Below are 17,334 nucleotides of genomic sequence, written 5' to 3'. Positions count from 1 at the left end.
GACTTGATCTTGGCTCAGGTCATGATCCCACAGTTTGTGGGTTCAAGCTCCGTGTCAGGCTCTGCACTGATAGCTCAGAGCCTGCTTAGAATTCTCTCTCTCCCTTTCTCTCTGCTCCTCCCCCACTCATTCTCTCTTTCTCTCTCAAAATAAATAAACATTTTTTAAAAGCTTTACAAAAACAGACACATAGACCAATGGAATAGAATACAGAACCCAGAACTGGACCCACAAATATATGGACAACTAATCTTCAACAAAATAGGAAAGAGTATCCAATGGAAAAAAGATAGTCTCTTTAGCAAATGATGCTGGGAAAACTGGACAGCAACATGCAGAAGAATGAACCTGGGCCACTTTCTTATACCATACACAAAAATGAATTCAAAATGGATGAAAGAATTAAATGTGAGACAGGAAACCATCAAAATCCTAGAAGAGAAAACAGGCAACAACTTCTTTGACCTCAGATGCAGCAACTTCTTACTTGACATGTCTCCAAAGGCAAGGGAAATAAAAGCAAAAATGAACTATTAGGACCTCATCAAGATAAAAAGCTTTTGCACTGCAAAGGAAACAATCAACAAAACTAACAGACAACCAACAGAATGGGAGAAGATATTTGCAAATGATAAAGGGCTAGTATCTAAAATCTATAAAGAACTTATCAAACTCAACACCCAAAAAACAAACAATCCAGTGAAGAAATGACAGAAGATATGAAGAGACACTTTTCCAAAGAAGACATCCAAATGGCCTACAGACACATGAAAAATACTCAACATCACTTATCACTGGAGAAATACAAATCAAAACTACATTGAGATACCACCTCACACCAGTCAGAGTTGCTAAAATTAACAGCTCAGGAAACAGATGTTGGCGAGGATGTGGAGAAAGGGGAACCCTCTTGCATTGTTGGTGGGAATGCAAGCTGGTACAGCCACTCTGGAAAACAGTGTGGAGTTTCCTCGGAAAATTAAAGATTGAATTACCCTACAACCCAGCAATAGCATTACTAGGAATTTATCCAAATGATACAGGAGTGCTGATTCAGAGGGGCACATGTACCCCAATGTTATATAGCAGCACTATCAACAATAGCCAAATTATAGAAAGAGCCCAAATGTCCATCAACTGACGAATGGATAAAAAAGATGTGGTATATATATATATATATATATATATATATATATATATACACATACATACAATGGAATACTATTTGACAATGAAAAATAATGAAATCATGCCATTTGCAACAACGTGGATGGAATTGGAGGATATTATGCTAAGTGAAATAAGTCGGAGAAAGATAGATACCATATGTTTTCACTCATATGTGGAAGTTGAGAAATTTAACAGAAGACCATCGGGGAAGGGAAAGAAAAAAATATATATAGTTACAAACAGAGAGGGAGGCAAACCATAAAAGACTTTTAAATACAGAGAACAAACTTAGGGTGGAAGGGAGTGGGGGGGGGCGGGGAAAATGTGTGATGGGCATTGAGGAGGGTATTAATTAGGATAAGCACTGGGTGTTGTATGTAAACAATGAATCATGGGAATCTACTACTCCTGAAGCCAAAAGCACACCATATACACTGTATTTTAGCTAACTTGACAATAAATTATATTTAAAAAATAATAATAAATAAATAAAAACAAAAGAAACAAAAAATTAAAAAGCTTCAAAAAATAAACTTAGAAAGAAAAAAAGAAAACACTTATTTCTGATAGCTCACATGTATGGAAAATGCAATGCAAAAGTTGGGGTAATCTAGACCACCTTAAAGAGACCAGGCTGCTTTGTGCAGGAAACATACAGTCTTTGGAGTCATTAGGTCTCCGGACTTTGTTCATTTTATACAGAATAATAACACAGCGTTCACATACTGATGGATCAAACACTCAATCCAACCAAGAATAAAATGAAGGAAGAAAAGCTAATCACTCTCTTGTGTGATTTAGCTTTCAAGCAATTAAATTTCTTTTTTTAGAAAATCTGAGAAATAGATTTTAATTCAGTTTTATATGCTCTTCATTTTTAAAGCGAAAGTAAATTAGTTAAAAGCATTCTGTACTCTATGTGATATTCAATTGCCCAAACCGTGAAAAAGGACAAGTTTCTTGACCAAGATTTACTCAGCAGAAAAATTCACTTTTCTCCCAGGGACGCTTCTAAGCCCCCCTATATTTAATGGCAGTCAATTTTTATTTCTTCTGGATTTGTTTCAAAATAATCAATTAAATTATAAATCAAATAAATTAAAATTGACTAATCTGTGATATTCTACCATATTAGTTGAAAATACATCAACCCCGGGGCACCTGGGTGGCTCAGTCACTTAAGCCTCTGACTCTTGATCTCAGCTCAGGTCATGATCTCAAGGTTCTTGAGTTCGAGCCCCACATCAGGCTCTGTGTTGATGGTGCAGAGCCTGCTTAGGGTCTTCTCTATCCCTTTCCCTGACCCTCCCCTGCTTGTGCTCTCTCTCTAAATGAAATATAAATAAACTAAAAAAAAAAAAAATTAAAGAAAATACATCAACCCCAAGTGTCAGTCATTATAATAAAAAATAATGAAACCACAAGAACATTAAGTTAACATAGATATTCATTGTGGAAAATGACACACGCACGGAGTCTCTTCACACACAGAACCAGGATCTGATCTGCCATCTATCATTCTTGCCATCTATTCGGTGCATATGGCTGAAGTATAAAGACAAGTCCCTGTTTATATGGAGTAATTGGCAAGTGATGAAGCTGATTGGGCCATGGCTCACTGTAATTATTTTCTCTTTACTGCCTTTATTCACAGTCAGTGTCTTCATATTTAATATTTACAGTGGGCTGGTAGATAATGTTACAGCTAAAATAATTGATGGAATATTATCCCCACAAAGAATAATACATTCAAGAATCAAAGTTCTGTTTATATTTTTATATGAAAGATAATTACTTATTGAACATTTTCATTTAGGATAAAAATCTGTATTTTAATTTCACTATCATTTGTTAAAGTGTTAACTAACCTAGAGTACCTATTGAAATGTGAGATTTCATGGACCCTGAGAGCTGGAGTGGATCTTCGAAGATCCAACCACCTTAGCTACATGGAAAAATCAACTTCTGTATGTGTTACTGATCTCATCAAAGGTAAGCCACTTTACCAGAAAGAAATTATTCACCTTTCCAACAGACTCCTAAGCAGTCCTTTTTATAGATGTCAGATTATGTCACGTCTTCATTCATCACGGTCTAGTGACCTCTCATGTCATTCAGAGTATATAACCCAGGTCAGGTCCCTACAATGACCTGTAGGGTTTAGAGTAATTGGTCCCCACCCTCACCTCTGGAATCTCATCTACCACTGTTTCCTTGTTGGCATCACCAAGCAGCCTCTTTCTGTTTTTGAACAAACCCAGACTTCTGCCTCTGGGCACATGCACTTGCTACCAGGAATGCTCTTGTCCCAGACCTGGGCAAGGTTTGTTCCCTCACTTCCTTCAGGCCTCTGCTTAATTAAATGTCAGTTAATAAAGTAGGCCTTCTCTGACCACTCTGTATTAAAACAACAATAGCAATAAGAAAACGTTTCTCTACATATCGTCTCTGACAGTTCCCATCTCCCTCATCCTCTTTTATTTTACTTCTATAGAACTTATTACCATATATATGACTTTTTAGTTATGCTATTTATTTATAGTCCATGTTTCCTTACAAGAATGTAAGCTCCTTAAACCAGGGATGATGTTTTGTTCACTACTCCATCCTCAGTACCTAACATATTACTTGGCCATCTAGTAGTTGTTCAATAAATATTTGTTGAAATGAATGAACAATAGAACTATACTCAAGATCAAAGTAATTTGTCCATTCTTCTTCTTCCCTGCAGTAAATATTAGCCTTGGCTCAGTCTTTAGCATTGTTTCTATAACATTCTCTCTCGATTCTTGTGTTTCTATCTTTAGCCCCAACAAAACACACAGCAGCTGCTGATCTTGTGTGACTTTGCCTTTTAAAGTGATACCGTGCTTTTAACAATGCCATATGTTTTTTTTTTAATTAAACATACTCTATCCCCTGCCGGATAGTGATGGAATAGTTTTTGCTGTCACTACCAGGCCTCAGGATCATATTTCCCAAAGAAGGGTTCTTCTCAAGCATCTCGATGGCTTCTTTCCGGGACACCGCATAAAAACATCTATAAAGGTGAGATGAAAAACAGGATTTTTTTAACTGATGAAGATCATTACTTGAAAAAGATGCTACCAAAATAACTCTAAGAGCTGTAGTTATTAATTTTTCTTAATTTAATTCCCAGTTTTATTACTACAATTACAATGATATAATTACTGTTATTACAAGCCTGGGGCACTATTAAGTACACTTATGCTTAATTAAGGTCTTTCTTCCCTTATCCCTCCAAACCTCTTTCTTTAACCAAAGAGGATCTGAAAAGTTACCTACTGGTCAATATGTAATCACCATTACCATTTGAAAATCTAAAATAAGAATTAATAGTATATCTCCAGTTCATGATCTCAGTTTATAATAAGCTCTTGGATAAATAATACTGGTTGGTGGTTTCTCTTCAGGGATACAAAACATTTCTATAGATGGTTCTCTTCTATGGTCTCTGTTTTAAATAACTGATATTTAAGAGCATATCTGAATCCACTCCTTTTAGTATAATATGGCTTTCCAATGGCATTGATGCTATTTTAATGCATAAATCTTTAAGAAAGCACTTCTCATTTTTATAATAAATTTTGTAGTCAATTAAAAGTCTGGGTTTTTTCAACAGAGAAAAATACGGCAAGATATGCAATTCCCCAAAAAGTTAACAGTGAATATCTCTGTGTGGTGGGAAAAAGAATGGTTTTAATATTCTTTTTATCTATTTGTAAAAATACATATTACTTGTTTTATTGAGGAAAAAAGAAAAAGAGGCAGTTTGTGTGACTTTTAACCTATCAGTCCTTCAAATGTCACTGGTTTCAGCTGAGAGTGATGGTAGGCAGGTGTCAGCACTTATAGTACAGCTAGACTGTACAGAGCAGAACCTGATGTCGCAGGTGGTACCAGCGTAAGTTTCCCTGACAAGAACACCGCGACTTCAGGAGGAAAGGGATCCCAATCTTAGCCACACTTTTCAGCAATATAAGAGTGAAAAATAAGGATGTTGCTGGATTCAGCCTGTCTGTGACTCTTCATTTTCCTACCAACACCTTCTACATTGTTCACAGGGCTTTCCTCAAAGTACAAGCTCAATCAGTACTCACTGATTAGACAACTGAATAGAACATTCAGATACTTGAAACTCTTTGGTCTAATTTTCTGACAGAAAAACAGTCAACCATGGAGTTGCATGGTTAAAAAAAAAAAAACAACATCTTTTCCTTCCTTCTACATAGTGGTTTTTATTTAGGGTTGAGCTTTGGAAAGAATATCTATTTGGTCTAAAGGTGTGGGTGGAAGGGGATTTCCTGTGCGGTAAAACCTGCATTTTAAATTTTGGTGATCATGACCTAGAAGAGGAAATGTGGCATCTACTCCGAGATCTAATGTTCATCCACAAGACAGTTTACTATCCCTGGTTTAATGAGGTCAATGGCTCACTCTCCTTGATAATTAGAAATTAATATTAACAATCTAATAAACAAACTAGAGTTTGTGGTACACTTACACTGGCATAGGGTTCAGTACATCCACATAATCTTCAGTAGGTTCCTGCTCCTTTTCTATAGCTGAACTCGGTATCCGCTCTGTCTCAATCCTCCTCCTTTTCTCTCTCTCTAGGACTTCTTGCAGTCGAATTACTTGCCCAGGAAGGAGTGACACGTGTAGGGGAACTGACAGCTGAAACCAATTAAGTCAGTAGGCAAACAAGAAAGCAGAGTAACTAAGTGATTTCAGCAAAGAGGAGACCGCTGTGGTCCTAAGGAGCTTCAGTTATCTGACATGGATGGAGAGGATCATGAATAGAGGATCTTGGTGTCTTAAAACTTCCTTCGAGGTGCACCTGGGTGACTCAGTCAGTTCAGTGGCCGACTTCGACCCAGATCATGATCACGCAGTTTGTGAGATCGAGCCCCACATTGGGCTGTGTGCTGACAGCTCAGATCCTGGAGTCTGCTTTGGATTCTGTGTCTCCCTCTCTCTCTACCCCTCCCCCATTCATTCTCTGTCTCTGTCTCTTAAAAATAGACATAAGAAAAAAAAAAAAAAAACTGCCTTCAAGCCAACCACACAGCTTTAACTTGCACAATGTGCCCAATCTTCTTCCTTCTTCCTAGAACTGTTCCTTTTGGCCTGGCACATAGCAAAGTCTACCCACCTTGCACTACAGGCTAATTCAAGTAACAACATATCTCTCATTTTTCATTCTGACCTCACTAGTTCTTGCTGCCAGTTAAGTCCCAAAGTACCAGTGAGGTGCCTTGCTGTCCCACAGCTAACCTGGAATTCGCTGCACCAGCCATATGGCAACATAGGGTTCAGATGGAACTATTCGTTAGATGACCAAGCGTCTGTAGCCAGAGGTCTAGACTTCGGTGTATCTGTGTGTGTATTTCAAATTTTCATTCACACATTAGGATTATGATACTGTTGTACTTAGTTTCTTTTAGCCTTCTCTAGAGATGTATTTTGGATTGAGTAACCTACACCCTCCTGATATTCGTACCCCTGATTTCCATCTCCTTATGGCCTATTTACATGTGCTTATTAATTCCTATTGTTTATATCTTATATATGTGCATATATGTGTGTTTGTGAAGTGTGAAATAAAAACAGAATAAGGGTACACAATAAAAAATTAGAGACTGTTTTTTCTGGATAACTTAGCTAAGCTAACTAATAATCAGTACAGTTATTTCCTTATATACCAATCCAGAAAATAAAATAGAATGAGGAGAAACTAATGAGGAAGGTACTGCTTATTAATTGCCTATTATGTCCCAAGCATTGTGCTATTGCAAATCCTCACAGCAATATTATAAGATTGGTATGTTGTCCCTACTCTACAAATAGGAAAAAAAATAAAGGGTCAGGAGAAAGAAAAAGGTTCAGAAAAGTTAAATAACTAACAGGGTCACATAGCTAGAAAATTGTGGACTCAAACTCCAGTTTATTTAATTCAAAAGCAAAGTTTCTTTTTTATCTTTTCATTTCTTTTCTTTTCTTTCTTTCTTTTCCCTTCTTTCTTTCTTTCTTTTTTTTTTTTTTTTTTTTCTGCTCTTTCAACTACAGTCTATGTTTCTCGAACTTCTGGTAAAGCTGTCCTAACAACAGCATGGTGTGAATGTACACAGAGTGTTCAGGGAACCTAGTAAAAAACAACATTCATACAGCACAAAATTTAAGACAACTGTTCTTCTCTTGGAAATTCACATGAATTTTATTTTGCATTCTGTAATATAATTATGTACATTTTAATTAAAATAATGCTTTTTATCCTTAACTTAAGGAAAACAACTAAAAAACAATTTCTTTTTGCCAAAACATAATTAGTGTACCAGGTAGATGCACCCCAAGGCTTTCCAGTGGTTTTGGTATTCTCTTTGATACCTACTCATATACCCTTGGGATACTTGTATCCCAATATAAAAGTGCTGTGCCACACAAAGATGCTTTTTCACAACATCAATGGACTTCCCCATTGAGTTTCTTCCTCCACACAAGTCAAAATGTCTTTCACATCTTTAACTCGTCCAGTTTTCTAACCTCCTAAGACTTCCCTACATGGTAGCTGAACGTCCAACTTTCACCTGTTATTGGCTGATATAAAAAGCCAGCATCAGGGCACCTGGGTGGCTCAGTCAGTTAAGCATCTGACTCCTGGTTTTGGCTGAGGTCATGATCTCACAGTTCATGAGATTGAGCCCCACTTTGTGCTCTGTGCTTACAGAATGGAGCCTGCTTGGGATTCTCTCTCCCCCCCCTCTCTCTGCCCCTCCCCTGCTTGCACTGTCTCTCTCTCTTAAAATAAATAAGGAAACCTAAAAAAACCCCAGCATCCATCATCTCAGTAAAGTGCAGTGCTTATCTCATGTGACTGCAAAGCCTTTACTTAGGAACTCGCTTTGGATAGTCTGTACTTAACTGACTTCTTCTCTAAAAGTACCAGAGAACATGGTCCTTCTTTGGGGGCTGGCTCTTAAAGTACCTAATGTTTATAAGACAGTTGCTACAGAAGCTTCACTTAAAATAATGGTAGACATCCTGCTGCAACTGTTAACTATAAGCAGTAGATCTTACTATTTGTCTCTGAGAAGATGCCATGGCAGTTGAACAGGTAAGGATCCTTTTGTCTTAAGACTAACTAAACAAATGTTTAAAGGTGAATATTCATTTTGATGGTCTTTCTGTTATATTGTTTATGTTATTCATAAAATTCATCTCAGCATTTTATAAATATGTATTAAATGAATAAGAAAGGAATTGGAAAGTATTTTAGATGATGCTATATAAGCTGTAACTATCAGCACATACAAAGAACCATTGTGTCAAAAGACCAAAAAGTAGATCTCCCTGACCACCTGTTACTCTCTAGCTAGCACATGGCCTGGTTTATTTTCTTCATAACAATTATCACAATTTTAAACTATTTTGTTTATTGCCTTTCTTCCTTTCCATCCACCTCATACAAATATAAATTTCATGAGTAAATGTACGGGTATATATCTGTCCTTTTCAATTCTTGTATCTTCACTTTACCCTTTTCACTCTGTATGGTTCATAGTCAGTGTCCAGTAAATATTTGTTGAATTAATGAATCAATCAAAAGTAATGTCCTTCCTACCTCTGTTACTGTAAGAATGAAGCCTCTCCACTCTTCCCCACTTTCTGCAGTTTCTGTCTGAAGATGAAAACAAAAACATAAAGAAGAAAAGACATAAGTGTGAACATTAACACTTTTATTAACTTCAGGTAATTTTAGAATTTCATATGATTGTTTCATAAGACTCCAAATGTGTAAGCTATCAAAACCCAGCAAGGCTGACAAAATGCATATCTTTCTATTGAAGCACGTTGTTTTAAAAAGTCAGTTGTAATTTTTAAAGCACTTTAAATTAGTTGAAGAAACAATTCATTTTCCTTTTTGTTTAAGACAATGTGTATGTTATGAAATTTCAAAACTATTTTCTTTTGTCAGAAGTATATAGCTTCAATCTATCTGCTTACCAAACAAGTAAAATCATGCACATTTACTTTTAAAAAAGTAAATGTTATTCTCTTATTTCTGCAATGTGTGAATTAATGGTTGATCCACCCCACTGGTATTTAATATTGACTGGCTTTAAGTTTGCAACCAGGTAAGACCAATATAGTTAGTCCTTAAAAATTTCCAATTCTTAGCTCTAAATCCTACTAATATAGCCAACATTTATTATTTATAAGGGGCAGCTACTGTTCTAAGTACTTCACATATTAAATGATTTAATCTTTATGGTAATTCTGCAAAGGTACTTTAAGAAATTTTTATTTTATAGATTTGCTCATTTAACATATTTATTGAGTACCTTAAGGGCTAGGCACTATTCTAGGTGCTGGTTCACATCAGAGAACAGAATACTAATCCTTGTTCTGGAATTTTGGATCTAGTTATGGAATAATATATCATAAGTAGAATAGTAAGTAAATATTGTAGCATCAGAAGGAAATAAATGGGAGAATAAAATGTAGAGCAGGGTAAGAGACATTGAGAATGTCATTAGGGGCTAGGGGAGAGGAAAAGGGTTGCAATTTTAATAAAATGGTCCAGGTAGTCTCAGTAAGAGAGATACATCTGAGTAAAGACTTACTTGTGGATGAAGAAACCAAGGCATAAAGGAGTTAAGTAACTTGCCTACAATTACACAGCTGATGAATAAAACAGCCAGAATTCAACCCCAGACATATGATTCCAATCTCGTGTTCTTTATCCACCATATCAGAATCATCTGGGAAGTTTGCTTAAAACAAAAAATCTGGGGCCCAGGGTTGGGGTAGGGTCTAGATTTCCTAACAAGCGATTCCTAGTACAGTATTCCCCCTTATCTATGGGGATACATTCCAAGACCCCCAGTAGATGCCTGATATCGAAGATAGTGCTACATATACTATGTTTTTCCTGTACATACATGCCTATGATAAAGTTTAAATTATAAATCAGACACAGAGATTAACAACAGTAATGGAATAAAACAATTATCACAATATTCTTCAATAAAAGTTATGTGAATGTGGTCTTTTTCTCAAAATATCTTATTGTGCTGTACTCACCCTTCTTCCTGCAATGGTGCAAGATGATAAAATGCCTACACGATGAGATGAAGTGAGGTGAATGACGTAGGCCTTGTGGTGGAGTGTTAGGTTACTACTGACCTTTTGATAAGGTCAGAAGGAGGACCATCTGCTTCCAGGCTGCAGTTGACCACGGGTAACTGTAACCACTTTAAGGGGGGGGAGGGGGACTACGGTACTGTAAAGATTCATGAGCAGTGCTTGCAAGGCCAACTGAACAACTTCTTATTCAATTGCAACAATACGTTTAACACTGTAATTGTTGGTTGACTTTAACTGGCTCGCTTTGAATGTCAATTCAAGAAAAACTTTTTTTCTGTGCAAGTGCTAGCTGTACAGTGATGAATTTAACAAACAAATTTCTGCTCGTGTGGGGCTTAGAGTTTTATGAGATTAATACCATCTTTCACAAACGGTGTATATCTAATACACAGTTCTTTTCTGAATTTTTCTAATTGTAATGGTAATGTTCTTTATAGTTTTTTGTTTTCCTTTTCTAGCCCAGAATCCAGTCCAGGATCACACACTGCATGTAGCTGTCATACGCCACAGTTTCCAAAATTGGACACAGGTGTCTGGCCTTCCTTTGGCTTTTCTCACAGCGATATTTTTGAAGATTACAGTATAGGCCAATTGCCTTGCAAAATATCTCTCGATTTGTGAAATGCGGGTTTGTCTAATTCAGTAGTTCCAAACATGTATCATGTTGGACACGTCTCAGATTCATCTGGGAACTTGGTAAGTATCAACTCAAGAACAACTTCTTAAAAACACCAGGTGGGGGGCGCCTGGGTGGCGCAGTCGGTTAAGCGTCCGACTTCAGCTCAGGTCACGATCTCACGGTCCGTGAGTTCGAGCCCCGCGTCGGGCTCTGGGCTGATGGCTCAGAGCCTGGGGCCTGCTTCCGATTCTGTGTCTCCCTCTCTCTCTGCGCCTCCCCCGTTCATGCTCTGTCTCTCTCTGTCCCAAAAATAAATAAACGTTGAAAAAAAAAAATTAAAAAAAAAAAAAAAAAACACCAGGTGGGATCTCTGACTTTGTCAGAGGACAGAAGTGTATGGTTTCAATGTGCTTGTATACTAAACAAGTGGACAGGCCCTTTCAACTCCCTATTTAGAAAACTGCAGTTTTTGGCAAGAGGCAAGAAATACGAACAAAGAATGAGACTTGGCAGGTCCTCTTACGATTCCTCTTTACCTCAGCCCAGTGGGTTGTGAAGAGGCGAGTGCTATTTATAACAACTTGTTTCCAACTAATTGCGTCTCCTCACTCACCTTCAGTTGCACTTCCTCTTTTGGTAAAACAAGGGTGAATTTTGCGCAATTCTTTTCGGTTGAATTCTGGTCAGTAAGGCATGTGAGGTCTATTATGTCTAACTTGTCAACATACTGCAAAGATAAGGGAAATCTCATTAAATTGTTTCATGGGTAACATACATTAGTTCTAGAAAGGAGGAACATAACTGATTTGGACCTTGCATGAAATCCTGGCTTTCAACTGGGCATCGCAAGCCTTCCGAACTCAGAAGGCATTTGGAGATGTATTCTGTGATGGTGTGCTGGACCTGGCCCACATGACTTTGCAAAAGCTGATTTTTTCATTTTTAGGAAGTTTGCAAGCCAGTCACTAAACACAGTTGTTAAAAATTAAATTATATAAACATACAATTATATTAAAAACAAAGGTAACTAAAATTCAAAACTCATTATTTTCTAATTATATTGCTACATTGTATTTGCTATGCCCTTGAGGTTATTTACATCCTCATTTCTGTTTGAGGGAAATACTATCTAACAGTGTATTACCATATCTTTCTTCCCAATTCAGGAAAGTCACATTGATAGGTTAAAATCAGCTGTGGTGGGAGTATTTACACCTTGGAAATTGGTAAACCTTACAAATTAGGGCTTGATTTATTGTTTTGTTAATTGTCCTAGGAGCCAGCAATTTTTTTTCTGCAAAAGCTAGATAGTAAATGTCTCAGGCTTTGCAGACCACACAGAGTCTCTGTTGCAAATTCTTATTGTTTTCATACAATACTTCGAAAATGTAAAAAACATTCTTAGCTCATAGACTGTACAAAATCAGGCCACTGGCTACATTTGGGTCAAGGGCCACAGTTTGCTGGGCTCTGGGTAGCAAAGTGAGGGGTAAAATATTAATAAAGCAGATAAAATGTTAAAGTTTCTTGTGTCTGAAACTTTTTCATTGTGAACAGAACAAAAAAAATTGACAAAATATTGTCCCATGATTCAGAAATTATCATGTTGTTTAGCAAAGAACTTACCCATGTCATTATCAAAATAGGTGAAGTTCTAACATACATGATTATCGCTTTGCTTTCCTCTTATCATTAATGTAAACAAAAATATCAGTCGACATTCATATCAAATGTCACATTTAGTGACAAATTTATTAGGGAAACAGCAGATTGGAAGACAACTGCATTTGTCAAATCATGATTGAATTGCAATTTTAGTTGCCTGTGGATCCAAGTTCAGAAAGATCAATGAAAGTATCTGTGAGAATCAATTACCTATATGGAAACTATAATAAAAAATATTGTAGGGGCGCCTGGGTGGCTCAGTCCGTTAAATGTCTGACTTTGGCTCAGGTCATGATCTCACAGTCCATAAGTTCGAGCCCCACATTGGGTTCTGTGCTGATAGCTTGGAGCCTGGAGCCTGCTTCAGATTCTGTGTCTCCCTCTCTCTCCCTGTGCCTGCTTGCACTCTGTCTCTCTCTCTCAAAAATAAACATTAAAAAAATTTTTTTAAGAAAGAAAATATTTTTAAAAATTGTATATTTTATTTTTTCAACTTTGTGCTACACATTCTTTATATCAGTAATATTTATAATAAACTTGTATACATATATTCATACACACGATTTTTTCAAGAATGCTCTTCTTCAACATTTATCACATCGCTGGTTATAAGGATCCTATTAAGAAATTCCTCTCTTAGCCCAATACAATTAGAATATTTCTTCTGAACAACTGGTATATATGGGCTACTCTGTATGCAGCTGTTCAGACCTGTTCTCTAGTGTGGGAAGATCAAATTCACCTCCAGTAAGTATAGTAGAGTTTTTATGGCATAATTTTTTTTTCTGAATTAGCCTCATTCTTGACTTTTTTATTTTCCTCTGTTTTGCCCAGTAGAACTTATTTTACTAGGTTCTGCTTCGTGTCCTTATTTTATTTTTCTGAATAAAGTAAGGCAGAAAAATAAGTAAATTTTTTTCCAGACCTATTTCTATAATGATGAAGTTGTGGGTTCGTTTGGGTTGACCTATTTATTTTCAATGGACAAAGAGCAATTAAAAATGGACGGAAAGGTATAAGGGAAGCAGGACAGAATTAAAAAATTGCACACAAATCTTTTTCCGATGGATTGTCTAGATTAAGCTAAGTAAACTTTGCTGAGACAAAGGAGGAAGCAACAGAGGAGGAAGTGGCCGAATTAGATAGAGTGCTGATCTACTGATTAGAAGAAAGGAAGTTTTATCTTTTTTTTTTTTTTAATTGTAGGGTTGAAAAGAGCCTTAAAGGTCATCTGTCTAATCCAGCTGCCATCTGATGCTTGAATCTCCTCCACGGCATCCCTCCCTGTAGCCATCCTGTCTATGTTGGAATATCTCAAACAACATGGAACTTATGCCTCTATGCCATTCTGCCTGCTAGCAAGCTTTTCCTTGTATTAAGGCACAGTCGTTCCTCCAGTTAATTTCCATCCAATGGTCCTAGTCCTCTTTCTCTGTAATAACATGAAACGAATTCATTGACTCTTTCACATGACCTCCTGACAGTCTTTCAAATATGTCAAGGCAGCTTTAAATTCTTCCCTACTATAAGCTGAATTATCTCCACTTCTCACCTGTTCTATCTCTATGCTTTCTCCTGAGACTATCGCCCCCTCCCCAAATTTCCTAAAGTCTGCACCCTCTTTTAACAAAATGGGTAGATGGACAATTCTGCAGTATTTCATTGTAACAGTCTGTTCATGGCATAGTGGTTAAGAATGCTGGCTCAGGAGCAGGACCTGGATGGTACCCCTTTCGTTAACTGTCTGATCTTGTACAACTTCTGAATCCCTAAACTTGACTACTCTCATCTATAAGTGGTGATTAAAATAGTATACCACTCAGAAGAGTTGCTATGCGAATTAGATGAGATAATGTATGTAAAATGCTTGAATGCGTGCTATGTGGCAGCTCATCTCTCAAGTCCTTACATTCATTATCTCGTCTAATCCTTTTGATAACCTCATGTAATGGGTGATTCTTTTTATCCTAATTTTAGGGATTTGGAAATGATGTTGGACAAGATCTTTTATTTGCTTCCCTGGGTTTCCTTTTATCCCTTTACCACACAGTGCTGTGCACAGGAGAGGGACCTGTGGGGACAACATCAAGGGCCCCTTTATTCCCATTGGGTTGGACCCTAGTTAACACTGGCAGGAGATCAGAAGCCTGAGGAGAGTGAGGTATTTATGCAATTGCTTCCTCGGTCAAAGATCTTACTCCTCTCAATGTAGTCATCGTCATACACTTCTGTTCACTCTTCTCCCACTTTTTTTTTTTAAATTCTGGGCATCAAAGTAGGGAACTGTTCCTAGCCTCAGAGTTCTATTCTATCCTTTGTAGTTTTCCTATATCCTGTCCACTGCTTTGAATATAGCATCTTCATTAAGCTCTCTTCAAAAATGCCCAATCTGAGGGGCTCCTGGCTGGCTTGATCAGTAGGGCACGAACTCCTGATCTCGGTTAGGGGCATATGTAAGTTCGAGCCCCACGTTGGGTTTAGAGATTACTTAAAAATAAAATCTTAAAAAAAAAAAATGCCCAATTTGAGATGTCATCTGTTTCCTACCAGTTCCCTGTCTGATATACTGACACAGACAGGTTAGGCAACTAGCCCAAGACCCACAGTTCACAGTGGCAGAGACAGGATAACAAGCCAGGCAGTCTGCCTGAAGACCAGGCAGCAGTCACTAAGCTGTACTCACTAAGCTGTACTGCCTCATGCCAGGTAACAAGTGAGCAATAACTATTCACTCACCCACTATGTATACTGTACAAGGGTTAGACCAGGGTCTCTCATAGTTTCACTGACATCAGTAGGAAGTTGGAAGGCACAACAGAGGGATTCATTTTATTAAAATTTATTATGGCATTTGAAAACACCTCCATATGAATCTTTTTTTTTTAATTTTTTTTTTCAACGTTTATTTATTTTTGGGACAGAGAGAGACAGAGCATGAACGGGGGAGGGGCAGAGAGAGAGGGAGACACAGAATCGGAAACAGGCTCCAGGCTCCGAGCCATCAGCCCAGAGCCTGACGCGGGGCTCGAACTCCCGGACCGCGAGATCGTGACCTGGCTGAAGTCGGACGCTTAACCGACTGCGCCACCCAGGCGCCCCATACCTCCATATGAATCTTACCTGTCCAGAACTCTGGTGAAAGTCATCATTTTAAGTTTGTTTTTGTTTGTTTGTTTTTGCATGTTATTTTTTTTTTCAATCTTTTATTTAAATTCTCATTAGTTAACATATAGCGTAATATTGGAATAGAATTTAGTGATTCGTCCCTTACGTGTAACACCCAGTGCTCAACACATTTTGTTTGTTTGTTTGTTTGTTTTTTAATTTTTTTTTTCAACGTTTATTTTTATTTTTGGGACAGAGAGAGACAGAGCATGAACGGGGGAGGGGCAGAGAGAGAGGGAGACACAGAATCGGAAACAGGCTCCAGGCTCTGAGCCATCAGCCCAGAGCCCGACGCGGGGCTCGAACTCACGGACCGCGAGATCGTGACCTGGCTGAAGTCGGACGCTTAACCGACTGCGCCACCCAGGCGCCCCTGTTTGTTTGTTTTTTAAATGATTTCTGGTTAAGTTACCACTAATGGCACTAAAATACCTGCAAGGTGGAATACATCACAAAGGCTGTTTTTTCTGTCTCTTTCATTAAATCTGGGCATGTAATAATGATGTTCCAAGAACTGTGGGCTACTGCATCCATGGTACAAAATGTTTGTATTTAAACAAGTTACTAGATCATAAAATCTCCTATAGCATTCCGTGGTAGGCAAACATTTGACACTAAAACGCTACATTTTATTTGTGGGAAAAATGAAATACACAGTTTTTGATCTTTGTGGAAAAATTGAAATATAAATCAAGTATTTGATAGGGGTGCCTGGGTGGCTCAGTTGGTTGAGTGTCCGACTTGGGCTCAGGTCATGATCTCACAGTTCGTGGGCTTAAGCCCCACATCCGGCTCTGCTGACAGCTCAGAGCCTGGAGCCTGCTTCAGATTCTGTGTCTCCCTCTCTCTCTGCCCCTCCCCTGCTCATGCTCTGTCTCTCAAAAATAAATAAATGTAAAAATAAAAAAATTAAAAATAAATTATTTGAAATTTATACTAATAAATAAATCTCAGAATCTCTTTATTCTCATGCTTAAGCTCTTAGAAGTCCCTTTAGCAGGTTATGTTTTCATCTCCCTAGAAAAATTAAATTGTGACATATTTTATGTTATGAGGCTTTGGGGATCACCTAGTTTCTTTCGGATAATAACTGCATGATACAGCAAGATAAAAAACTGGGGAAATTAAGGCTACCCCTTGGCATTAAGCAAGTTGTATCTTGTTACCTAGCTAAAATTTTCACTTTTCAACTAAGTTTCTACCATTGGGATCAGAAAGAAAAAAATGCAAAACTAAAGACACAAGTTTATATCTTCTTCGTAGGTGCCCTGGAAACTTTACCATAGGTCTTATATCTGATAGTATCCACAGATATCAATGTTCTTATTTGAATTGGTTTTACTAGAATATCTTTACTCTTGAGAGACAGAAAACCCCAAATGAATAAAACTATATAACATGTCTATATTGGAAAAAATTGAACCAGTCAAATGTGTTTAACTACTTACTGTTGGACTTTTTTTGTCAGAATAAAAAAAAAGTGTAGTTCCTCTCAACTCTGTCCAGTAATGTTTATACTCCTGTGGGAAAGAAATTAAGAGCATTAT

At 37.4% G+C, this 17,334-nt stretch overlaps 1 protein-coding gene across 5 annotated transcripts in view; it reads right to left on the bottom strand.

Moving 5' to 3' along the window:
- Positions 1-17,334, bottom strand: part of STAP1 (signal transducing adaptor family member 1) — a 43,411-nt gene that overhangs the window by 17,218 nt on the left and 8,859 nt on the right. For 4 of the 5 annotated variants that reach the window (XM_047090968.1, XM_047090971.1, XM_047090970.1 and 1 more), the window contains exons 2-6: positions 17,236-17,307; positions 11,571-11,684; positions 8,813-8,869; positions 5,696-5,868; positions 4,082-4,210 (exon numbers count right to left, since the gene is read on the bottom strand). In XM_047090968.1, coding sequence (XP_046946924.1) covers positions 4,082-4,210; positions 5,696-5,868; positions 8,813-8,869; positions 11,571-11,684; positions 17,236-17,307 — 545 coding nt within the window. The remainder of the gene's footprint in view (positions 1-4,081; positions 4,211-5,695; positions 5,869-8,812; positions 8,870-11,570; positions 11,685-17,235; positions 17,308-17,334) is intronic. The other variant, XM_047090972.1, reaches the window with a different exon arrangement.

This window comes from Lynx rufus, unplaced genomic scaffold (assembly GCF_022079265.1).
Source record: "Lynx rufus isolate CCGP_SWC_20201006 ecotype Redwood Valley unplaced genomic scaffold, mLynRuf1.p SCAF_3, whole genome shotgun sequence".
NCBI classification, from domain to species: Eukaryota; Metazoa; Chordata; class Mammalia; order Carnivora; family Felidae; genus Lynx; species Lynx rufus.
This window is presented reverse-complemented; position numbering and strand designations above follow the sequence as displayed.